Consider the following 26,580-nt stretch of genomic DNA (forward strand, 5'->3'; position numbering starts at 1 on the left):
TTTTTTATTTGCATTTTTTCTTTTTAAATCTTTTTATTAGAGCATCATAGTTATACATGAGAGTAAAGTTCATTTTAACATCAATCATACACACGGAATATAATTTGCTCCATTGGAATTATTTTGAGAAAAATAAATGAAGATTTCATTTATTCTTTTGTTAACCTCACAATCAAGCTATTTCAGTTGCTCATAAATCTCTTTCCACTCTACTCCAAGGGAATCTCTGCCTTCCTATGAAATACTCCCTTCACTTTTTCTCCCACAGTTTCATAGACCTGTTCAAAAGCAATTTCAGGTGAAGCTGGAAGCACAAAGTTACAGAATTCAACTTCTTCCTCAGACATTGCTTTGCAATACAAAATAAATTGTCAGTGGTTTAGATTTAACAAAATAGTCTCATAGCCATGATCTTTTGCAACTCAGAATTAAAGTTTTCAAATGATTGCATTAAAAAAAAAAAAAACTCTACCCTGTCCAACATTAACTGTAGCAGCAGGGAGCATAACAAAAATGAAACCCTTTCACCTTCCTATGAAATTCTTGACATATCCTAGTGCTTATGGGCATTTCTTAGCTGAACACATACAGATGACTTTCAATTAGTTTTTTCCCCCAGCAAGTTCTCAGTATATTTTTCTCAGTGTTACATAGCGAATACTGATAGTTTAACCCTTCACTAGTCGGAAAACAGTAATTCAGATCTCTATTTTAACTTACGTGCCTTTAGGGCATGTTTATCTTATTAGTCCAGTAATCTCTTATTCCTGTGAGCAAGACTGAAAAGAATAAGCACTTTGTAATTAGGAGATTCAGTAACTACCCCCATTAAATACTGGAAGGCATAAAATTATAAAATGAGAAAGCTGGCACTGTGTTTGGTTCCTCATATGCAGTGTTGTTTCAGTGATTCATTGACAACTCCAAGGGAGCAACTGTTCACTGGTATGAAAGGCATCCCTTCACTTCAGCACATCAGAAGAGCAAAATGTCCAATACCTACACTCTTCGTTTTAATCATCAAATACTATTTTGTACATGTATTCTGTGAAATCTGGGCCATTTTCCTTTAAAACATAATTATACAAATAAACCTACAACATAAACTACCTCTGCAATCACATACATTAAATTTCAGGTCAGTGATGCTTATAAATGGGCAACTAACATTTTTGCACACTTAGCTAAAGAGCCAGTTTAATTTTGAAAGTTAACTTTCTTTGTGATAATTTACTTTATTTTAATGCAGGCATCAAGCAAAAAAAATAAAATAATATAGAGTGAAAAAATATACTTGTGGACTTTTTAGGAAAGGTTAATATTTTCACTGAACCATATTTTACAGAGTGGTAAGTATAATGGAAAAGGTTAAATCCCCATATTGTAGTAATGAGTAGATTTTTCTCTGTGACAATACGAATAGCTTAATAAAAGAAACTTGCCCTTGGGTGTATGCTAACAGAATTACCACACATCCTTACATCACAATTAGTGACACTGCATACTCTCAGGCATCTTAGAATATAGAAAACACATGCAGAATGGGATATTATCTAATGCACCAACAATTCAAATGCACAGGCAATGAAATGGTTGCCTTTGGTATAGCATGTCTGGAATGAGATCTTCAATATTTCTCAGCAGCAGGTGCTGGATATATAAATACACATCCAGAACTGTACATTTGGCCTCTGTGATGTCCCTTCTCTGCCACTTTTATTTTTTTAAGCCCCTGATCTTATTGCTTATTTCAGAATAAGTTACCTGAAGTAATTGTCATATTCTTTAGATTAGCATAGTAACTAGTGTACATTGTCATTTTGTGCACCTATGAAATCTATCTAGAATACTTATTTTAATACAGAGGAATTGTTTATTCTAACATAGGTAGCTTTTTCTTTTATAAGAAAGAACTCCATGTATTTAATTATTTTGGATATAAAATTTATTGCCTAGTACACAATCTTCTGATTAAAAACTCTATGAAAGACACATTTTGTGTAGGCTACATTTGACAAGTTACTTATTGACCCCTGAGGCTCATCATCTGCTCTTGAAACAGAATGACTACATGCTTTTATTCTCTCTAGCCCACTAATAAAAGGCATTCTTTATTTTACAAGATTTGAGAAATGGCATATGCCATATAATCAAATAGACATGTCCTTATTTGTTTCATTTTGAAGAATTGGAATATCCCTTTACAATCTAGGCCATTATACTACATGTTTAGTGATTGATAAGACCCATTCTGAGTATTTAACACTGCACAGAAACTCCTAGATAAATTCTGGTTAGCAAGGTCAAGTTAGGCTATGCTACAAGGACAGGACCATATCTAGTTGTTTAGTCTATGTGCAACATCTAGGACAGAGTCAGGTACATAGAAAGATATCAAGAAAGGCTTTGGATTTATATCTACTATAGAAACCAGATGGCATAATCACTTGCAGTGATGACTGGACCACTCAGTTCTGCCATCATCAGAGGCTCTTCCAGGACTCAGGAGAATTTTTATTGGCCTATGAAAGGGATAACTCAAGGGTTCCATCTCAGATCTTACCTCAGAAACTATAAATGCTATCATGAGCCAAACTCAACAATGCTATTTTTTTCATCACAATGATATTTAAATATAAAATTGTAATGACACAGGAAAATACTTTAATTTCATATAACATATAGGAAAATTGGGATAGCACATGATCACAACCATTTTAGAATTATTAATACACTAAAAGGAAAGATAGCAACATAACCACTCATGGTCTCTGTGTATTGTGGGTATTTTCTCACTTCTTTTTTTCCCATATTGTACTTTCTTTTTCTTGGTGCTGGAGATTAATGGAGGATCTCATGAGTGCTAAGCATACACTAGCCACTAAACTACACCAGGAGCCACAACTGTTTTTATAATAAACAGAGACCATTTCTACTTTCCTGTTATCTTATGCATTTAAAAATAATAAACAGCTATTATTTGTGCCATTTTAACACTCTCATGTTTAAAATGTTGTAAAATCACTAGTCATTTTTCACTAATTTCATTTTTAGATAATTGCTCAAATAACTTTTTCAGCTTAAGGTCCATACTTTCACAAGTAACTTAAATTAGAGAATAATTCTGTTTGTGTGGTGTTCTCAAAGATTGGGACCTACACTAGAAATTGTACACACACACACACACACAAACACAAATGGACATGCATTTAGAACTGTCAATCTATTTCTCCTTTTTATATTAAAGACAAATATCTCATCATTTTTATATGTTTCCCCATGTTAACCTGAATTCATGTTGGATATTAATTATAACTAGTGAGAATCCCTGGAAAGAATCATAAAATTGCTTTTATTATTATCTTTAGAAATAATTTTAGAAAAGAAACTATTACTTGAGGTTGCTAAATATTTTAGTTCCTAGAATTGGAAATATTAATTAAGTTTTGGAATGAATTTCCTTTGTTTTGAGAAATTCACCAGGATGGAACTTTTAGTTACATAAAAATACCTACCATTGTTCCTGGAGAACATTGTAATGTCTCCACAAAGCTGAATCTAGTAGCTACAGAATAAATCCTTGTTCTACTGGGAAATGTAAATGGCTACATTTTAGGTAGACTGTGTCTTGTAGAATTAGAGAACTGTTTTCCCTGAATATGGATGCATGCCAAATGTCAGTCCCCATCACATATTCAGATGGAATTACCCCAAATGTGGGGAATACACATTTACCTATTGAGGTTGTACTATCTGAGCATTGACTGTTAGCCCATGCCCTGCTTCTTGTACTGAAGGACCAGGCATTTCCAATATCCAACTGTATATATATATATATATATATATATATATATATATATATATATATATATATATATATATATATATATATATATATATATATATATATATATTTAGATAGGGTGGGTTAGAAGGGGTGGGCCTGGGCCTGGGAGAAGGAGAGACTCTTTTCAGGGGTCCTAAAGTGAAAGAATGTGGAGATTTCTCCTTGACTGGAGCCGTGGACTAGCCTCCAGACACAGGGGAATCTTCAGGAAGCTAGGCTGGACCCCCCAACACCGGATTCAAGTGACCAGGGGGGTAAATCACAGAGGCACTGAATCTTCCACATAGTCAATAAAGCATCATTGTCCTTGGCATTGCTGAGACTGGGGGATGGGAGACATGGTAAAGAAAAAGGAGTGTGTTTATTCTTAGAGCAAATCAGTCCAGCATGAATGAACAGTGTCAGGTTTCACTATAAATGGCCACAGGTGACTTAGAGTCCTGGAGTTCAGAGTGGCTAGAGGATGGGTTAGAGGACGAGGAAGTATTCCCCAGTGATTCCCAGGAAAACTTAAGGAGAGACATCTTAGAAAAGGTATTTCATATTAAACACTCTGGGCAAATAGAAGTCAGCAATCATTACGGTTTAAACAGTAAAAGTATGTTACCCAAGCTAGAGAAAAGGGTCTGGAGCTTATGCATATATAACATAATCTTTACAATACATTCAAACTTAGAATTTGAGACAAAGACAATCAGATGGCCCACTTTCAGTTCTCAGTTTAAGAAAGCACTTCACACATACAAAATAAGTCTGCCATAGTGTGCTTTCAACTCTACCTAATTCCTGATACATTTTTTTCTGACTCCACTAAGAGATTACAGTTTCATTCCTGTAAGTCTCTTATTGTTAGAAAGTTCTTTCTTATACGATCCTCTTCTCCACGCTAACTTTCCTCTCCTGTTTTATTATAGGGAGAGAATTTCGCCCTCTGCTTCAAAGAACACATTAAGTCATTTCAAGTAGTAAGATAGAATAAATCAACCTTACAATCCTTATGGGCTTCAGGAGGAGTCCACAAATTATCAAAGTCCTATGAATAGACTCAGGATTCTTCCAAGGAGATTGGGAAAGGAGGGACTTTAACCACTTCTTTCCTCCGTAGGCCTATGACTCCCACCGCATGATTGAGATCATCTGCAACCTAGTTCCCAGCTCTGGGAGAGTCTGACCCTGAGGCAGAGGTAAATAATGACAAGTGTCTAAGGGCCACTGAGCCAGTAGAAGCATCTGGACTCCCTTTTTACGTTGTTTGATCAGATTGGGGTTTTTTTCTTAGAGAGCAGAGGCAGGGATCCTCCCACAGACCTCTTCAACCCATGCCATTCCTTTTCATCACTTGTCAAGTGGGGAAGAGTAACATTGTGGAGAACCCTAAAAGTGCTGGTATTGTTTTTATTTTGGTCAGGCATGAAAGAAAGTTACTTTTTTGCTCAGATTTTTGAGAGTAAGAGAGGGGCCATCTTAGGTCTATAAGAATCTTCTATTCTCCTCCTTTCTTTTTATCCCAGGGACCATAGTCTCCTTCATTAGGAATATCTAGTCCAACCCTTTAAGGTGAAGGTTGGGCTCCCAACTATCATAATGCAGTTCACCGGTGGAGGTTCCAGGGCTGTGCAAGTCACATAGAGCCAGTGACCTTTTAGCAACTCAACATCAAGGGATTCCAAGTCTAAACTGAGGGACTGGAAACCAGGCCCAGGTTGAGCAGGATGGAAGGGCAGAATGAATGAGAGGAGAGAGGAGAACAGTGAGGGGTAATTGCAAGAGGGCCCATTGTGTGTGACTGTGTAAGGACTCCATGGCTTGGATCATTTCACCAACAAATCTTTAAAACTGCAGGACTGCTCACAACATGAATTATTCAAGTGTGTGGTGGTTCCTGGACTTGTGAGCCTGTAAGGTCTTTCTGGGAATCCTGGCTTTCACCCAGGCACACTGCAGGAAACTAGCACTTTCCCCCACAGAACACAAAGGTGGCTGCCTCAGAAACACCTCAATCAAGAATATACTTCCTATTTCATTTATTCAAGGCTAGGATCTCCATGTTTTTCAGGATGACAGCTTCCTAACATAAATAAGTATATATTTTTGGTATTGTACAGGAGTAAAGGAGTTTCTTCAGAGCATTCTCTCTCTTCTTTTAGGTCTTGTAGATACACCCGTGTCTTAAGAAGACAGCTATCCAGTGTCTTTGCCCTCATTCTAAGGTGAAACTCAGATCATGAAAATAGGATCCCTGGGAGGTAACCTAAGCTAACAAGCTTTGAAAAAAAAATTCATTGGATAAAATAAAATATTTTATTTATAACACTGGCTATAAATAAGAAAATGGCCTTTTCATCTTTTGTCGATGTTATTGTTTTTTTAAAAGAAACTATAACTGTGGTTATTGTCAACAGTTCTCATATATTTAAAACTAATCATTAATTTAATGTCACAGGTCCCTTTAAGTTGTTTTTATTTCTTTTTAATTAGCAAAGAATTGTATATATTTATTGTGTACAATACAAAATTTTATAATATGCATACATTGTATAATAGCTAAGCAGCTAAATTAATACTGTTTTATAAGTTTTAAGCTCAAAAACATCACTTCCTTTTAAAAAAGTATCATTAAAATCTTATTAATTACAAAGTGAAAATTTAGTTGCCAAATGATTTTTTAAAATGATATATATCATTATGATATGAATATACAATATTGGTACATATGCCTAATTTTTGTATCACTTTTTCCTTCAGGAAAAAAAACATTGTGCTTTTTGTTTGTTTGTTTTAAATTCACCTAAATACATACAAGTTAAAATTTGCCCTTAACAAAAGATAGCTGTCCAAAAAGAATTATTGAGGCAGATTACTTTTGATTACATTGAAAAGGTTGGCCAAAATCTTAGACAACAAGGAAATTAGAAAGCAGTTAAAATGATGAGACAGTCTGAGATTACCAAGGGATTCCAGTGAAAGGAACAATCAAGACAACATGTGGAATTCATTTCTCAAGTCTTCACAAAAGAAGAGATTTTCACCGGTACAGAATGACCTAAATGAATTGTTGTCCAAGGTAAGAGGAGGTACTAGCTAAGCCTTCAACTGTCTTTGACTCTACAGTCCTTTATTCTTACCTAATCTTCCTATTCATATGATCCTGATGTTTCAAACTACATCATTAACTTACTTCTTTATTTCTCTATAGTGCAAAAATATGCACATCGAATTCCAAGCTTTGGTGATATTTAAGTACATTTAAGTCAATAATTTATTCCATTTGGGAAAGGAACACATGGAGCTTCAGTCTCTCTGAGCTTGGTTCAAGGGGCTTTGATATCTGAAACTGACAGTGTTAGTTGATACTGGTTAATTTTCTCCTTTTAAAAATTATTATTAAACTCAATAAGACTTAAATGTGTGGACATATTTTGAACAGAACAGTTTATCCTTAGATCTTTATTTTGTTCAGGCTCCCATAGCAATAAATTCCTGAAGGAAGGCAATATCCATTTGTCAAAAGCTAGGAAAAAGGACTTGTGATTCATATATAAAAAACATACATAGCAGATATTAGCATTTAATGACTGAAAATGTCCAATACAAGTAAAAAATGCAAATCTTTGTATCTTGTTAAAGAAAAAGGGGAGAAATAAAATGAATTAAAGAACAGAAATATATCCCTGGCGATTTCCATATGAAGTACAGTATAAGTCTCTTATTCACATGGTCCACTGTGACTCACTGGGGTGATGGGATGCCTTTATGCGGTGGGACTACAATCTTTTCAGTTTGTGTTCTGCTGCCACAGGGCTGCTATGGGAGATTGTGAAACGCATAATATAGGGACATGAGCAAGACATGGGGATATAGAGGATGGGCATCCCATGAGCTTATGAAGGGCTGGTGCCAGTGGCTGAGGGTCACAAACGTCCTGCTTGAATGTATCCTCCTGATGATTTGGATTTAATCCTGAAATTCATGAAAATTCGGTGGAGAGTTTTAAACAAAAGAATGTGATCAGAGTTCTTTTTTAAGAAAATCCACTTTAGCAACAGTGCTGCAGAATTTCAGAAGAGTGAAAGAGGAAACAGGAAGATGAATTAAGAGGCAATCCAGGAGAGAAATAGTGAGAGCCCAAGATAAGACAGAGACAGGTGGAAAGTGAAATGGTGCAGAAGGGAAAGTATTCAGGAGGCATTTGGGAGATGGTAGATGGCCTGTGGGGAACATGGGAGGGGAAGGAGTCCAGAATAGAGTCAGCTGCTCTGCTTTGGACAACTGGTTTCCTTCGGGTCAGTGGGCTTATGGAGACACCCCTTTTGGAGAAGACATAATGAGTTCAGTTTTCCATTTCGGTACTAGCCACTTGAAAAATTCTTTGTACAACTGAGCCTAAGAACCTCCTCTCTGTGTGTCAGTTAGGATAGATTAGAATATTCTGCAAAAAGAAAGTACCCAAAGTTTCAGGGGCTAAAGTGAAGGTTTGTTCCCCACTAACTGCATATCCTTCATGAGTAACTGAAAACTCCATACCAACCCAGCAACATGATTTCCACCCCATTTGAAGCATGCTTCATTCATTCGGCCAATATTGAGCATCTACCATATGCCAGGCAGAGGAATATAATAATGAACAAGACAAACAATAGGCAACATCTGCATCATCAGGGAGCTTACAGTCTATCAGCAAAAGTAGAAACTAAACAAATAATTACAAAACACGTTATTATGATTGCAATAAGAACTGGGAGGGTGAGTAGATTGTACAACGAGAATGGAAGAACAGGGCATGATGGAGTAATCAGCGAGTTGAGAGTTGGTCACACAAAAGTCCAAGGAACGTAGGCAGAGAGAAATGCTTATGGCAAGATCAAAAGGTGGGAAAACCATTGGTACACATGTGGGAACTGAAAAAAAAATCCAGTATGATTGACACAATAATTGAGGGAAAGAAACGGATGACTGGAGATTGAGTCAGAGGTGAGAACACAGAGATATCATACAACAAATTAAGGCATTAACACATTAAGCTAAAATTGGAGAGCTTTAGGCAGGGGAATGACATCATCCACATGCACATGCATGCTGTTCAAAGGGAAATTTTACAAGATTAATTATCAATGTGTTGTACACAAGGGTGGCTCAGTCCTTCACCTTCTTCAAGTATTTACTCAAATGTCCCTCCTTCATGAGGGACCCTTTGACCTCATTGTCTCAAATGACATCTTCACCTCCCACACCAGCCTCCAGATCCATTTTTGAACATTTTAGACAATTTACTTACTTGTTTATTTATCCTCTGCCTTCTTTTGCTAGGCAGAATGTAAACTCCACTACAGCAAGGACTTTTTTCCCTAGAAAATACCTGGCTCCTGGGTGCTCAATGAATATTTGTTTAATTAGTGGCATATCACATTATTATTTAAATCTTTATTTTAAGATGGTTTATATATGACTGTTCATGATTTAATATACTTAGTTTAAAATAATTGTTTCCCAACTGTGTGGTCCCTAGGCAAAGAATACACTGTGATTTATTTCTAAAATATGAAAATTGCTCCTGCAGTAGAAATTGTGTAAAAAAAAAGCACCCATCTGCTTATTAAAGATATGGGAAAATTGTCTTAGTTAATAAAATATATCAAAGCTTTGAGCATATTTTGGGAAGAAAAGAAAGTAAAATTTAGTCAGGAATCATGAGTCACAGTGACATTGTAGTTTTTTTATACTTGTTCCATACCCATCAAAATGTACTGCTAAGTTAACAAAATTGTAGTATTTTCACAAAACAGTAGTGATTAACCCTTTAAGCCTACTTTTGAACAATTATTGTAGACTTACTAGAATGTGTTTTAAGAATTCATCTGAAGTTGGCAAATTACAAGTTAAAACAATGTTTAGAATTCCTTGGAGAAAAGCCATTCAATTTGTAAAAAGTATCAGGCTATCTCCTTTCATTTCTCTGTGCATGTGACCTCATATAATCAATGGTTCCAGTATATTTAAGAAATTAAAATTTCCAGAAAAATTTATTTCCACTGCCAATGTTACTACCCATGGTTTCCCATTGAACTCATTTATTTGGTATCTACTATGTTTTAAGTACTGTGATAGATATTGATCCATTTATTTGTTGGCTCCCTCATCAAACATTTATTTATCTGTACTGAAGAGAGGCCCAGATTTTATAGGCAAAATCTGATCAGATAGTTGCATAGTCAGGAAATTAATTTATATATTAAAAAATGAAAAAGACTTATGAAAAAAAAAAAAAAGAAATGTAAGCCGGGTGTGGTGGCACACACCTGTAATCCCAGCAGCTCGGGAGGCCGAGGCAGGAGGATCTTGAGTTCAAAGCTGGCCTCAGCAAAAGCAAGGCACTAAGCAACTCAGTGAGACCCTGTCTCTAAGTAAAATACAAAAAATAGGGATGGAGATGTGGCTCAGTGGTTGAGTGCCCCTGAGTTCAATCTCTGGTACACCCCACCCCTAAAAAAAGCAATATAAAATTAATCCCATTTTTTCCCTACTGGAGAATTACCCAGGTGTGGTTTACCACTGAGCTATGTCCTAAATTCTATTTACTTTTTATTTTGAGACAGGATCTCACTAAGTTGCTGAGGCCCTCACTAAATTGCTGAGGCTGACCTCAAATTTGCTATCCTTTTATTTCACTCTTCTGAGTCTCTGGGTTTATAGGTGTGCACTGCCCTACCCAGACCAATTAGCAATTTTAAAAGTTATTTTTGCTGTAAGCAAATAAGAACATGAGATTATGATAGAAAATCATCTTTATATTAAATACATATAGATGCATTACATCAAAATTGTCACCAAAGAAGTAAATGAATTATTTTGATTATGTGTTTATCACTATAAGGAAACATGTTTGCATATTATTAATAGCCTAGTTTCTAGATCATGTAAAGACAGCTTACAAGTGACACTATAGTTCCAGATAACAATTGGACTAAATAAGGCCATGTTCATGCTGACCTTGATTTCTTGTCTCTGCACACTTCCTTATAAATGGGACCACTTTATTCATATTTGCCAAAACAATGCTATTCAGATCAGAACCAAGCCTGATACAGGTAGTACTTAAGGATGACTTTTAATCATGGTTCTAAATTTTTTCCTACTAGCACTCCTATCAAATTTGGATAGTCTGCCGCTAAACTTTTCCCTGGGCTCTGCCTCTTTATGACATATTTGCCTGGATAATCAAGTGCTACCTGCTTGCTCTTCTGCTGCTGTAGCCAATAAATACCAAGTTGGCATGTTGAATATTACCCTTTGTATGCAATTTGGGCTTAAGTCACCTGCACCCTAAATCCTAGATGTACACTGAGGTCCACATCCCCCCCTTTTTCTAATCTATTAATGGACCCACCTAAATGAAGTGTCTGAGTACTTGTTTTTAGATGTACTTTGAGCAATATATTCTATATAAACTTACTTATAATTATAAAAATAGTCATAAGATTATATTAGACTATTCTTCCATATATGGAAGAAAATCCACCAACCAAAGACAGCCTTGTGTCACTTAATTTCCCAATTAATTCTGCTTGTTTGCTGTTCTTCTGGAAACTTCCATGTGGGAAAAAAATTGCTTATCATAGAATGAGTACATCCCTACTTATCTGATTTCAGATTCGCCTATGTAAGCTAGCCCATCCACAATCAGGGCCTTTCATGTACTCTGTGGGGTTAAAAGCCATAGGGCATTGTTTGATGCTAGGCACTTTGGTTTCCTGAGTCAAGGAGGCCAAGATGAAGCTGGCAAAGTTTAGAGGCAGTGAGGTATCAAGTCCCAGAGGTATATGTGTAATCTTCCAAATGATGGTGACACTTAGAGCTGTTACTGAGTATGTCACATCCAGGCTTTCAGATGGTCATTATGGAGAAAAAAAAAAGAAGCAACAGAGACCCTTCAGCAATGAATTACTTAACTGAGGCCAGTACACTGTTATGAAAATGATTCTTCACATACACAGCGTATGGAATGAAGCAGATGAGGTCAAGATATAGAAACACCTCCATGATAGCCAGCTAAGGCTCAGACAAGTGCAACTAGAAAAAGCACAAGAGATATTTTAAGGGTTTACTGATGTCCAAAAGTGGCAAGGCTACTGGGGGATTATAGCTCCCTGAAACTTGATGTACTTAAGCAGATGTAATCACCATTAAGGTTTTATAAGGAAGAGATTGTGTGGGTTAGGCAGGTTTCAAACATAGGTAGTCACATAGACCCTTACTGTTGTTAGAAATCAACAATATTTATGCTTGTAGTTCCAAATGAGCTATGACTCCTTACTAGGGAATATGTGATGGTGACAATCAAAAACATTCCCAAATGCAAAGTACAGCAACCGGCAATAAATCATACAGTTGCCAGATGATGTTCCTTGTTGAATAATGTTAGGCTAAAGGTTAAAAATCCCCAACAAAATTTCAAAGACACAAACAATCATATTTGTTAGTACAGATACATGTGTGTCTTCAAAAGTTTGTGGAGTACTAATGAAAAATACTTTGATGTCTCCAGGAAACATTGTTTACTTATCAACTTGCTTATTTGATCCATATTTCATTACTTTTGCCCATGAAAGAGAAACTAGGATTTTCTTGTAATGCCAATGTTCATTCTGTCTTATCAACAAAATCTGAGTGAACCTGACAGAGACTGTGGAATGATGTCAGTAGCAATGGAAACAAATTGGCTGTCTCTCTACATCTATCAGATATAAGAGATGAACCATTAACATCAGCACAGGTGTCATTAAACCAAATGCACATCTCTGATAAGGCCCATCTAGAAGCAGCTGATACAGACTTAATCCATGTGCAGACATGATAATGTTAGAGCATTTCTTAAATTTTGTTCTTTTTATGAATATATTTAAAATCACTGACAATGATAACAGAATGAATTGTTTTATCTTGAAAAGACAAAATTTTAAGATTAAGATATCTATTTGTTGAGTCATAAACAAAAAGAAACACAAAAATCAACTGACTTGTTTCTCTGTGTGCAATCATTGGCACTCAGCACTATTTTAATCTATTTTCCTAAGGGAAAATGTGATCCTCAGCTGAAAACTTAGTTCTCCAAACTAATATTTTAAAAGAGAGAAAATTATATATTTTATTTCACTATACTTCAGGGGAAGTTAATTTGGAAATTCTGCCATGAGAGTGGCTGAAGTATGTGAATAAGCTGTAAACTTAGAGCCTGCTAATTTGGTAAGCTCCCACAACAGTACTCTGTCTTACGCATGACTCCTGAATGTCTGAAGCATAGGACAAAGGAAAGCACTGGAGGCAAGTAGAAAAGGAATTCAATACTGTTACTAGAAGGAGTGAGGCCTTACTTGTCCCAATCAGTTAGTTCAGACAGTAACACAGCTGTTCATTCTCATCTAGTTATATAGAACATCAAATAGCCTAGGGTTTCCATTTCTCTTTAATATTCTCTTTACTGGAAAGCCAAATAGTTAATGGATAAGAGATGCGTGTCATGTGCATGGGCACACACATACACTTGTCTCTTTCAGGAGGACTTTTTTTGAGTTCGCCAGTAATCTATGTATGTTCGAATTACACCTTTGAAGGAGTATGCACTTCTCCCACCCCCACTACTGTATGCTGAAGCTGTACAAAGACAAAAGACTTTGTCTTCTGCAATACCTATGCAATGAAGTATCCAGTGGAGTCAGTCACTCCCTAAGCAACCCAGAATGTAAATCAAACAACAGAAAATGGAAGAAAAAGCAAAATAATGAGAGGAAGACATCAAGAGATACACACTTGAAATGAGACAGACTGCTTCAGTTCTCACATATTCTTGAGTTAAAGTTTACTTGGGAATTGGCTTGGGAGTAGCTTAGTGGTACAGTGCTAGCCTAGCATGCCTGAGATACCACATTCAATCCTTAGGATCAGGAGAAGAAAAAATAAATAAATAAACCTGGGAAATCTCCTTTTTCAGACATTCTGACTAATGATAAAGAAAAATGATTAATAATAAAGAAAAACTCATTCCAGGAATTCTCTTGCAATCATCTTTATTTTTTATTTGTTTATTTCTTCATTTATTTAAGTACCAGGGATTGAACTCAGAGGCACTCAGCCACTGAGCCACATCCCTAGCCCTATTTTGTATTTTATTTAGAGACAAGGTCTCACTGAATTGCTTAGTGCCTCGCTTTTGCTGAGGCTTGCTTTGAACTTGAGATCCTACTGTCTCAGCCTCCCAAGCCACTGAGATTACAGGCATGAGCCACTGTAACCGGCTGCAATCATCTCTTTAAAATAGGAAGAACACAAAATAAAACAGCTCTCTAATGTCTCCAATGACTATTTGCATGCCTGTATATGTGCTCTGCTTGAGCTTTTGAACAATCAACTACATCAGACCAATGCTTGGTGGTTAGACCAAAAGAAACTTAGTTTCCACCTAGGTTATCAAAACCTTCCACCTTGGGACATTTCCTCATGGAAGCCAACCACCATGTAAGAAATGGAACTCCCCTGGATCACTTCACTATGCATAGCTCAACCACAAGTGGAGGTGCTCCCCCTTAAACCCCAGCTGAGCTTCCACGCAATGACCAATTTCAACTGTTAGATGTTGGAGTGAATAAACCATTTTGCACAGCCCAGCCTCTGATGACTATAGCCCCAGTTGTCACCTGATTGTTACCACATAAAACATTTTAAAGGAGAACTACCCAACAGAACCCTGTTAGCTCACAGATAAGTGAGAGAAGTTAAAAAAAAAATTATTGTTTTAAGCCACAAAGTTTGTTATACAACAATAGATACCGAACAGTCACACAAGAGCTAAAACAAGGAAACAAAATAAAAATACTATATTTGAACTGTATTCACACTATAATGCATATAAAATGCACATATTCCTTTGAATATGCCAGTTGTCATAGTGAGTTCATTGCTAACCTGTGTTTTAGGCAGAACAAGACTTAATAAACATGTTTGTCCTGGCTTGGAATATATATACTTCATTAACTTTGATTCTTAAATAACTTGAATAGTTTCATGGATGAAGTGTTATACTTCCAAAGGATGATTTCATTGTTCGAATCGCATACTGAGACTTTATGCAGCCTACAATTTTTCTTGCCACACTAAAATGTTCATCCATTTTCTGGTCTCTTTCATTTTTCTCCTTATAAAAGAGAAGCAATCATTTCCTCTTTATACAAGTGCCAAGTGCATTCAACACATCAAATTTTGCTTTTTGTTGCCAATAGCTTTTTTTTTTTTTTTTGTACCAAGGATTGAACTCAGGGGTGCTTAACCACTGAGCCACATAACCATCCCCCCAGCTTTTTTTTTTTTTTTTAACTTTTTAAATTTTGAGACAGTGTCTCACCAAGTTGCTTAGGGCCTCACTGAATTGTGAGGATGGCCTTGAATTTGTAATCCTCCTGGTTCAGCCTCCTGAGTTACTGGAATTACAGGAGTGTGCCATCATGCTCAAAAGCATTGTTTTTGATTTTGGTTAGCGATGTCTTATTTGTATGAAGGGGAATGAATATAATCCAGTATGATTATTTTGGACCTTATATTTTTTTCTACTTGGACAGAAAAGCACCCCTGAATAAAATCATACTTTACTTTTGCTTTACAAAAATGTAGTTTTTGGAATAGGATAGGAACTGTCCAGCTCCACCTAAGGTTGTTGTCTGAGGTGATCAGATTTCTCTCAGCTTTATTTCTATTTCTCATACACCTGTTGTTTCTTATAAATAAACTGAAACAAAGAATTTGAAGACATTTGTCCTCATGTGTTGATATAAATTATTGGTTCGTGTGTAATTATTATTGATTGGGGTTTTCTGTATTGAATTGGGCACTCAGAAGAAAACATTTGAACATAATTAGAGACAGAAAAATCGGTATAATGGCATACATATGCATTTGCTCAGAAAATGGTGAATATATATATATATATATATATAAATTGGGGGTTTCTTTGTAGGTAACCTCTTTTCTGACCACTGAGAGATATCAGAAAATCTATCAATTTTTGAAAACATCAAATGTCAATTCTTATTCTTGCTTAAGATTTATTGAATAGCATTTATTATGTGCCTTCAAAAAGAATATGTCGACAAGGAATGATTTTTCTTCACCTCAATGTATTTCTTTCATTTAGTTAATTTTATTTCAACTTAGTATTTATAATTGTAACTCTAGATTCATGCCTATAAAATCCTGGCGTCTCTTAATCTTTGTCACTAGAAATATTCTATTATTTTTCAAAGCTCCATAAGATCTTCCCAAACAACATACATTTCAAATGTTGGCACCACCCTTGACATAATTTAATTTGTATATAACAATTCTATAGTTGAGGAATTTTCATTTTTCTGCTAACACCCATGACAGGACATTGTGTGGTGATACTCTCACATTCATGGCACACAACATATGCATAGCATATCTATCCTATGGCTCCACATATTTCCATGGACTACATGGTATTTCATACAGTTGTAGGATTGACCTTGAAGCTATTTCAATTTATTTTTGAAAAGTAAATCATTCACAGATTGTATTATTTTAATTATTATTGGAAACATGTTACTTGCTCAAAACCTATTAATAGTAAGATGTGATAAAATTTCACTATGAACTGTTGGAGAACCACTATGTTACATAATTTTTTTAAATTTTACATTAATCACCTAACTTGTTGACATATATTGTTCATAACATTCTCTTATCCTTATAATGTTTACAACATCTATTTCCCTTTTGTTCCTACCATTAAAATTTTGTGTAATTTCTCTCCTTTTTAAATAAGTCTCACTAGAAGGATTATTGACTTTTATTGATCTTTTTCAAAAATAAATGGCCTTTGGTTTCATTGATTTTATTGATTATTTGACTTTCTTCACTTTCATTGATTTTCACTTATCTTCATTATCTCATTCTTTTTGTTTATGTTGAATTTAATTTTTTTCTAGTTTCTTATGGTTGAAACTTACACAGCTGTTTTTAGTTCTTTCTAATCTAAGCATTTTAATGCTATAAATTTTTCTCTAGTCACTGTTTTATCTGTATTCCAAAAATTTGTGCATTTTCATTATTCTTTAGTTCAAAGTATTTTTAATTTTCCTTATGAGAAAATTATATCCACAGTTTATTTAGAATGTGTTGTTCAGTTGCCAACTATTTAGAGATCTCCAGATCTCCATTAATGATTTGTGTGATTGTAATTATTCTAAATATACTGAGTTTAGCTTTATGGCTTAGAATATAATCTATCCTGGTGAATGTTCTATGTGTAATTGAGTGAAACGTGTGTTCCACTGTTGCTAGGTATAGTATTTTATAAATGTGATTAAGTTAAATTGGTTAATGGAGGCTATTTCAAGTCATCTTACCCTTACTGGGTTTCTGTCCTCTCAACTACAGAGAAAAGAGCTGAAATATTCAGGTATAAGTGTGTTTCTCCTTTCAATACTTTCATTTTACCATTGTCCTATTTCGAAGCTCTGTTCCTACATACATAAACATGAAAAGTTGCTATATACTGTTGATGAATTTTTATCATTATGAAAAGTGCCTCTTTATCCCTATTAATATTTTTTATTGTGAACTTTACTTTCATATTAATATTGCCAGCTCTTTTCATTAGCTTTATTGAGGTGTAAATTACATAAAATAAAGCTCCACAATTTTATGTATATAAATTGATGAGTCTTGAGAAATATATGCAGTTGTGTTCCATCACAGTCATGACATAAAACATTTCCATCACTTCAAACAATGCCCCTCTGCCCCTTTGCAATCAACCCCTCCCCCAATCCTGATACCTGATATGTTTTCTCTATAGTTTTGCCTTTTCAAGAATGTCATACAGACACATCAAAACAGTATATAGTGTTTTTGGTTTGGGCTCCTTCTAAGTAATTCCATTGTGTGGAATACTACATTTTTAAAACCCACTTACCAGTACAATAACATTTGGTTTTCCTCCAGCAGGAGCCCATTGTATGAACTGCTACAAAATTTGAATAAAAATATTTGAATGGAAATGTGTTTTTATTTCCCTTGGGTAAATACCTAGTGTGGTATTGCTGGGTCATATAGTGAAACTAGTATTGGAAATCTGACAGTGGTGGTCTTGGACTGTCTTTCTTTAGTCATGAAGCTTCTAATTAGTGCTTGAATTAGTCCCAGCAGTTATGAAGTCATGACTGCATACTGAAAACTGCGCTGGGTGAAATCGAGGCCTAAACAACAAACTCTTGGTATTTGTAAGTAGACATATATATATACATACATGAGGTCGAACAGAGGTTACTTCTAGCTGGGGGAAATTAACATATCAAGTTCTGAACTTAATTCTATTGTGAGAATTAAAAAAAATGATTAATATGAAGACCTTTTAAAATGTCAAATATACGAAGTTATTAACCGAGTCCAAACCATTGTTGGGAAATTCATGAGTAAGATACAAATATGCACACTCAACATTAAAATGACATAAGATGTTCAAACCCTGTATTTAATTGGCAGAAATTACTTTTTAAGGATACACATGATCACTGTCGAATGTAACCTAGGACTCTATTAATGACTTTCTTAATTATTCGTCCTTCCGCAGACCTCAGTATCCCTTTAAAGCTAAAGTGGCTAGTATTACCTGCCCACCCCAGCTCCCAGTTGTAACTGAGACAAGTCAAGGAGCACTAAGGAGCAGAGGGCACACAGGTAAGGGCCGTGACAGGCAGAATCTGACACTTAAAATCGCCCTGCCCATCTGGGCCTCCGCTGCCTTTGACAGGCGGGCGTGTCAGAGACTGAGTGTGGGGGAGAAGAGGCTGGGCTCTGCCAGGCAGCGCGCGACGACGCCCTTGCCTTGGCCTTCACAGAGCAGAACCGGAGCAGACCTATAGCTCCACTAAGCTAACGCCCGGCGCCGCTCACGGTGCATCCCGCACTGGCCCGGCAGGTGTGAGCGGAGCTCGGGCACCCGGTGCTTGCGGGTGCGCAGCCAGCGCGCGGAGGGGTTGTTGGGCGCCAAGTGGAGAGGGTGACTTGCTGACTGGGTGTGGGCCTCCCTGCCTCCCCACATTCACTCCTAGCTCTTGCCGGAGATGCTTGTGCGCTGCCCCCCTCGTCTTTAAGCTCGCGGCCCAGGGGGGCGGCGTGTGTGAGTAGCTGGGAGGGGGCCGCGAGGCACTCCGCAGAGGGCTCGCGCGGGTTTGTCCGCCGCCGTCACCTGACTTCGTCGGAGGAACCACAGCTGAGGTGGGGGCGGGGATGGGGACGCAGCGCGGAGCTCTAGAGAGACGCGGCGGCGCTGGCGGAGGAGGAGGCGGCGGCGGGCGGGTACTCGTTCCTGGGGCTACGGGCGGCGGGCGCAGGGACCTCGGAGCTAAGGGCGGCGACCGGGCCAGAGCAGGAGGCATCTCGCCCCGGGGCCCCGGGTCCGCGCACGGCCGCACACACCCACCCGAGCAGCTTTCCTCCGCGGCCCAGGCTCCGCTCATCCTGCGGCGGGCGGCGCCGCTCCAGGGGCGGGGTGAGTACCTATGGCCCCAACTCGACACCCTCCCCTTTACCAGGGCTGCGCTGGGATCCGGACCGGGTAATCCTAGGGCGCACCGAAGGGCAGTGGCCGGGTGACAGCTCTTCGGCGCGCTTGAGGGCAGGCGGGGGGCTGGGCTGTCAGCCCAGCTCTGCTCCAAAACCCAGAAGGATGAGGTGCTCAGACACTCCGGTGACTCTGCACAGCCCCCGGCGGCCCCTGCTGCGGGATATCGGAGCGAGGGAAGGGGGCCCGGGCCAAGGGCCTCGTGGGCTTTGGAGGCAGAGGCGAGGAAGGAAGGGGAGGCGAGGGCATAACATGGCGCAACGCTAGGATAATCTCCACCGCGACCTAGGGAGGACGAGCCCATTGCTGCAGCAGCTTGAAGAGGAGGAGGGAGGTGGCCAGGGCTTGGATATTTGATTCATTCTCCGAAGCCTTTAAACTGTTTAGAGGAAACGCTGCGGCAGCTGAGAGTGGGATGTGGGGCCCCCGGTGGGCGCAGCGCTCAGGGAATAACCCCAGTGCACACCGGAGCTAGTCCCGCACCTGAGGATCAGGTTGCAGGAAAAGTGCTGGTTGAGAGAGGGGCACCAAAGGAGTAAGGCGGGCTTCATTAGGGGGTGGGGAGATTGGGAACAGTGTCACGATGTTGGACTGGAGCCCGTGCTGGGGTTCCGTAAGGGCTCTACTCAAGGCTATCACCCTCTGTACCGCGTTGGATGAGCAGGCTTGGCGCGTTGCTGGCCGGGAGAGGTGCTGCCAGGGCGGGGTCGGAGGAGGAGAGAGCCTCCGTGCGGAAGGAGGAGGCAAGGCCTGAGTGCTTGGAGAGTAGGGAATGCGGGTTAAAGCGGGACTATCTCCCCTTCTTTCTTGCAGAAGACGAGGCTGTAGACACTGCTGGAGAAGATGTCGGGCCAAACGCTTACAGATCGAATCGCCGCCGCTCAGTACAGTGTGACAGGCTCTGCTGTCGCGAGAGCAGTCTGCAAAGCCACCACTCATGAAGTGATGGGCCCCAAGAAAAAGCACCTGGACTGTAAGCATCTCTTTATATAAGTGGGACATGCGCACCGCTGACGCGCCTGGGATGCCGGCTGCATGGCCTGGCTTAACTGTCGGGAATTCTGCAGCCTCGGGGCTCCCAGCCGGGTTGCCCCTGAGCTGGAAATCTCCAGCTGTGGGGATGTCGCCTTGGGTCAATCCTGAAACCTTGTCTTTTGAGCTCTGTTCTCCTGTTGACCTCCAAGGTCTTGGAGGGGAAGTTAGAGATGCTTTTCACCTCCCCTTTCTTTCTCCACAAGCCTCCCTTCTCCACGTTAAGAGAAATCAGAGGTTCCACAGTCAGAATGAGGGGGTGGGGGGAATGAATTCGTGGAAGGTCAAACTTGACCCTCTAGTTTTTTCCTAAATATATTTTGGGTAGTTCTAAAGTAGTACTATGTTTTGATCTTTTTCAACATTGCTATTGAGGTTTTTTGTGTGTGTGTGTGTGTGTGTGTGTGTGTGTGAGAGAGAGAGAGAGAGAGAGAGAGAGAGAGAGAGAGAGAGAGAGAGAGAGAGATGTCACCACACCAAACTGAAATAAATTCAAGCAATTGAATGAGGAAAGGACACTTCAGAGATAAAGGTGATTTCATTTTACACCTGGCACACTTCTTTGTCCCTTTCTCAGAAAATGCTAGGTGGAATGATTATGCCTTGATCACAAAATGGATGTACTTTCTTGGCATTGGAGATGGTGCAATTTTGGATTAAAACACTTAATTCATCATACTTTTTTCATATTAGTTATTTAATGGAAAAAAGGCTTTATTCTCATTTGGTATCTATATATTTCTGAGAGGTTTCTTTTGATTAACATTGTAAGTCTTTTGTTATTGAAGGGTAAATAGAGATACTTAAAAAACAATTTCACCTACTTTGGTAGTGAGGCTCCTCCTAAGTAAGGCTACATCAGAATGTATTTTACAGTTTCTGTTCAGTCTTTTTGACTTGCTTAGAATCTTCTGTTCTATTAGATGTTTGTTGATAAAGATTAGTGTTGGCATAAGACACCCAGGTATAGCATGCCCATTTCTCCATCTGGCTTCCTTTTCCCGTTTGCTAGTTTTCTTTTGCTTCAGACCATCCCCCACTGCTTCTCTCCTGCAGCTGAGAGAATGGCATCAGTGTTAGAACTGACTCTAGCCCTTTCATCTGCAGAAGCAAAGCTTGAGGAGACTTAAAACTGGACATTGTAAGACTTGTCCAGCCTTTAGAACCTGTTGTCTCATAGTATTGGTTTTTTTTTTCTAGAAGCAATTCTGAAAGGAGAACACCATTACTCCTTTCCTGAGAGAATGTTTAACAAAACTTATTGATTACAATATCACATGTTATACACGAAGTACAGGATAAGAGAGAGGCCACCAGGGCCAGGGCACCTTAAATTTATGACCACCTCATTTTGTTGCAGCATGCTGAATCATATAGCCATTTTTCCATCAGTTTCCCCAACTCTGAAAGGATGACTCATGTCTTATTGGTGTATGTCATCTAGAAAATTCTCATAATAAAAAAATAGAGGTTATGGATTTGCAAGATACTGATCTATCATAAAGATGATAGATTAGTACATTTCAGAAAACATTCACTGTTTTGAGCATTTTATTAAGACATTATTCAGATAAAGACTGACTTTTTAAAATAAAAAATTTAGTCACATTTGTCTGTTAGGCCTGGAAAAGTTAAAGTTTTTGAAAATAGGATGTTTCAAAGATATAGAAAATAGGGGGAAGATTCCATGTTAAAATAAAGTGGCTGAAATAGGCATTGGTATTGAATAATTAATATGATTAATCATACTAGCTAAACATTTATTGAGCAGTTACTATATGCCTACCACTGAGCTTTACATTATCAGTCTGTCACCGATTAAGTCCAGTTAGGGTGATCAACTTCTATGGCTTTTAGCTACTGCATTTAACTGCCGTCTCTAGTTTATTTAGTAATATTCTCCAATGAGAAGGAAGAAAAGGTACCATATTAGCCTAACTGGTCTAATCTTAAGAACACCTATCCCGTTTGCATGACTGTAAAATTGAGCATCACAACCCACACATGTATTACAGTCTCTATGCATGAAAATTTTTAATTCTGTCACTTACAGAAATGAAGGAAAAACAAGCACTAAAAGACTATTGGTTGGTGTTTTTTTCTTTTTGATGTTTCACTTTTCCAATAAATCATAAAGCAAATTATCTTCCATTTAAAACCAGCCTGTGGGTGAAATTTGGAAGAATGGGTATCATGCCACTAATATATCCTATTCTCAAAAGGGATGATATGGGAAACCTAAATATATGTGCATATTGTTGTTTTGTATGCATTTTAAGAGGACACCTTTGCTCAAAATTTCTTGTGAAGTTCCTTGACAAAGCAGTAGACTACCTCGGTAATTTGTGTACAGGTTTTAGGTAACATACCAGTTATAAAAGTGAATCATACATGTGAACACATGTAAAACATGTACATGCATAAGTAAATTTTGTCTGTAGTTACTGATGCATTCTTAAGTAGTTCTTGGTGTTTTAGTTTTGAAAATATTAAGTACTGGGAGGAAAATGGCACAAAATAATAGAATTTGGGGATTTGATGTGGGATAGAAGTTTAATATAAGAAAAATTTGATCACCAAATTGACTTTCCATTAAGTTTAGTTTGATGTAAATAGTAATAATTTAGGTTATTGTTAGTTTGATTTGTACATACATTTTAGTTTAGAGTTTGGATTGGAAGATTATAAGAATACAGATATGGTTCTGTAATTTTTTTAAGTGATTTGATTTGTTAGGCTCAGAGTCTTTATGAAATGTGTACTTAATATTAGTTAAAGGACTGGTGTAAAATATAATCACTTTAGGTTGAAAGTCTAAGAAAATTACTGGGGTAAATTATGTGATTTATAAAATGATGCTTAAATGGCATATAATTTATATGTTCAAAGAAATGGTGAACATCTTGGGGTAGAATTGTTTATGATGAAGAGGTGGAGATAAAATGAAACTGTATACATAAACTCTATATATAGTCTCACATTTTTTTTCTTTTTTTCAGTAACAGTATGTTTTTTGAAGGTAAAAAAGATTCATGAAACCATCACCATAGTCAGCAGTTATATATTAAATTTAAAGGATAAACTTTAATGATCTACATAAAGATTACATGTTTATGGTACTTTGGGATTACACAAAACCTTCATTCCAGACTTTATACTGCTATAATAATGTTGCCCTTTACACAGGAAAACTAAAGACCTAACCAATATTAGTTTCACATTAGTTTTTCTGGAACCATATGTACAGTCTCACCTTTTTTTCCCTTGTAACTTGTTGTGCATCTTTGATAGCACATTAAACATCCAGGTCTCACCAAATATTCACCTTCTTGGTTATAGTTCTTTTCCATTTCAGTGGGTTTTCCTGCTCTGGTTTGTGGTTGATGAACTAAAGGATAGTTCCAGTAAATAATAAAGTAAAAAGATACTAGACTATCCAGGACCTACCCAAGTACTGTTCCAAGGTTAAACAAACAAACAAACAGAATTAGCCCAAAGTAACACCTGCAGAGGGAAATTTGGAAAGTTGGCAACCCTGGCATAAGATTCATTTCAGTTAATAGTGCTTGCAATTGATTCCTGTATATGCTACATTGTTAAAGTACCCTAATTAAAATCATAAAAATTAAAACTTATACATCACAATTAACATCAAATCAGACCTAATAGAAAGTCAGTTTGTTTATCAATAATCATATTTTTCCTCATATTAATCTTCCTAATACATAAATAATGTATTTATCCCACATAAAAATCAAGTGGGATATGAGTTCCAAATCTCATGTTTGAGGTACTAGAATTTCACCAATGATTCTTTTCCTCCCAAATTAAGAAAAAATAAGATTGTGTTTCTTATAAGAGTATCTGGTGAAGATAGTAAAAGATACAAACATTTTTGATTCAAGGCAATATTGGTTCCTGCTACTTCAATTTTATTCATAAAATATCTGTAAAAAAAGAAATTTTAATAGCAAAATAATGAAAACTTTAAACATAAAAACTAACTTGCCTTACATAAACTTGCCTAGTACATGTAAAATATATTTTGATTCATAGAAATACATTTGCAAACTAATTTAGTAGATACCATATGTTTATATTGGGGATAATAGGGCTTTTGGGTGCTGAAAGATCAAAAAAGTAAGTATTATTAAATAAAATTAAGTAAAACAACATATAAGACTTACTGAACACTAGGGTAACTTTCAATATGAGAAGTGCACTAACTTCCTGTAAATCTATTTTACTTTGATTTCAGTTGTTCTCATGTAACTGTTTGATATTGTCTAATCACACTCTCTTACTTTCTTCTACCTGGACACACTCTGTTTCTTCTATATTTCATCAGAAAACCCAGCCTAATTATAGAGATGGTTTAGAACAGACTATATTGTTTTTTAGGCAGTCAAGAAGAGATGGAAGCAATGGGTTGTACTTTAATGTCTACCATGTATAGTAACCTCTTTGTTTACTGAAATTAGTGTTATATCCTATCTGTCCTGTAGGTGATGGCTTCTTATCTCAAATTAATTCAGGTAAGGATAGAAGCAACAGATAACAGTTATAACGTTTTACAAGGAAAATACAAAAAAAGTGAGATTACCAAGAAAAACAGTATTAGTGATCTGTTGTGTAAATGCACCTCATTAATGATAAAGCCTTTATGTACTCAAACAGATGTAAGCCAGGTTTAAAATGGACAATGTATTAAAAAGGAGAAGAAGAGATGGAAGAGCAAACCCTGATGGGTATCCTCTTGCCCTGCAGGGGTTCTGTTTCTATGCACACTTGAATAAATCTTACTCTTATACTCACTCATCCTGGTCTCTGGATTAAAAGAGAGAGGGGGGGCAAATACACTTCACTTAATCTGGTTATCATTTATATTACAAATCCATAAGGAATCCATTCTGTGTGATTCTGTGATGTTCTTGGACGATGCTCAGCATTACAAGAGGGAAGAAAAGAGATCATGTGAGATTCAGAGGTTGGTAGGAGAAGGGAAAGTGGAAGAGTGGCAAAGAGTCCTAGGTAATAAGAGGAAGCACACTTTAAAGATGACTTAAAAATAGTTAAACAGGGTGGCTGGGCCCAGTGGTGCACACTGTAATCCCAGTGACTCTGGAGGCTGAGGCAGGAGGATGGCAAGTTTGAGACCAGCCTCAGCAATTTCGAGGCAAAAATCTTGTCTCAAAATAAAACAGAAAAAAGACTGAGGATGTAACTCAGTGGTAAATCACCCTTAGCTTCAATCCCCAGCACCAAAACAAACAAGCAAACAAAAAAGTTAAACAGGGTGTCTATTAAGAAAGTAAAGATTTTTTTATGGATGTTTTTATTTTCTTCTCTTCAGAAGGATCTTTTTTGCTATATAAAGTTAAATATATTTATGTCAGTCTCATTGCTTTTTCCCATTTTGTGATCAATATGATTCATAGATACTTTCTTAAAACCAGTAGAAAATTAATAATTCAAACTGGTTTTTATTTTGTTTATTTTTTGGTTATTGGGACTTGTACCCATGGCCTTGTGTATGCTAAGCATGTGCACTCTACCACGAAACTCCACCCAGCCCTCAAAAAACTGATTTTTCAGATGTTGCTTTAGTGATTTAAAGCAGATGTGTATAAGGAAAAATGGTGAGTGTGTATGTGTGCATAATTATGCAGTTAGCAAATTCATATCTTATTTTAAATATTAACTTGCAGTATTTTAGACTAACATCTAGAGTTTAGTATATTGGCACCTTAGTTTTAATGTTTAATAAAATGGCTTCTGAATACTTATTTGTTCTTTCATCTGTGCATTTGGTTGCTATAGAGCTTTCTCTTAATTTTTCATAAATATCCTTTTAAAAACTTACCTCATCTCTTGAGTTGATTGATGCTGGGATAGAGTGGTATTCTGACTTTATCTTGGTTTTAATAACTTGGTAAAGGTCAGAAGAGACACATGACCCTATTCCCCCAGGGCTGAGTATGCTTTCCTTAGAGAGCTGTGTTTTGGTGACTCAGTGCCTGAGCCAGACTCTACAGGGAGTGCCTTCAAATGTAATCACACCACATTTAAA

At 37.3% G+C, this 26,580-nt stretch overlaps 1 protein-coding gene across 11 annotated transcripts in view; it reads left to right on the forward strand.

Moving 5' to 3' along the window:
* Positions 1 to 18,697: 18,697 nt before the first annotated feature.
* Positions 18,698 to 26,580, forward strand: part of Snap91 (synaptosome associated protein 91) — a 120,388-nt gene continuing 112,505 nt past the window's right edge. For 3 of the 11 annotated variants that reach the window (XM_058575870.1, XM_058575887.1, XM_046432006.2), the window contains exons 1-2: positions 19,235 to 19,406; positions 20,292 to 20,451. In XM_058575870.1, the coding sequence (XP_058431853.1) occupies positions 20,322 to 20,451 (130 nt within the window). In that variant the 5' untranslated portion in view covers positions 19,235 to 19,406; positions 20,292 to 20,321. Of the gene's footprint in view, positions 18,868 to 19,232; positions 19,407 to 20,291; positions 20,452 to 26,580 lie in introns of those variants that run through there. The other 8 variants (XM_058575888.1, XM_058575892.1, XM_058575879.1 and 5 more) reach the window with 5 other exon arrangements.

Source organism: Marmota monax, unplaced genomic scaffold (assembly GCF_021218885.2).
Source record: "Marmota monax isolate L192 unplaced genomic scaffold, Marmota_monax_Labrador192_F-V1.1 WCK01_AAM20220418_F8-fsc00013, whole genome shotgun sequence".
Lineage (NCBI taxonomy): Eukaryota > Metazoa > Chordata > Mammalia > Rodentia > Sciuridae > Marmota > Marmota monax.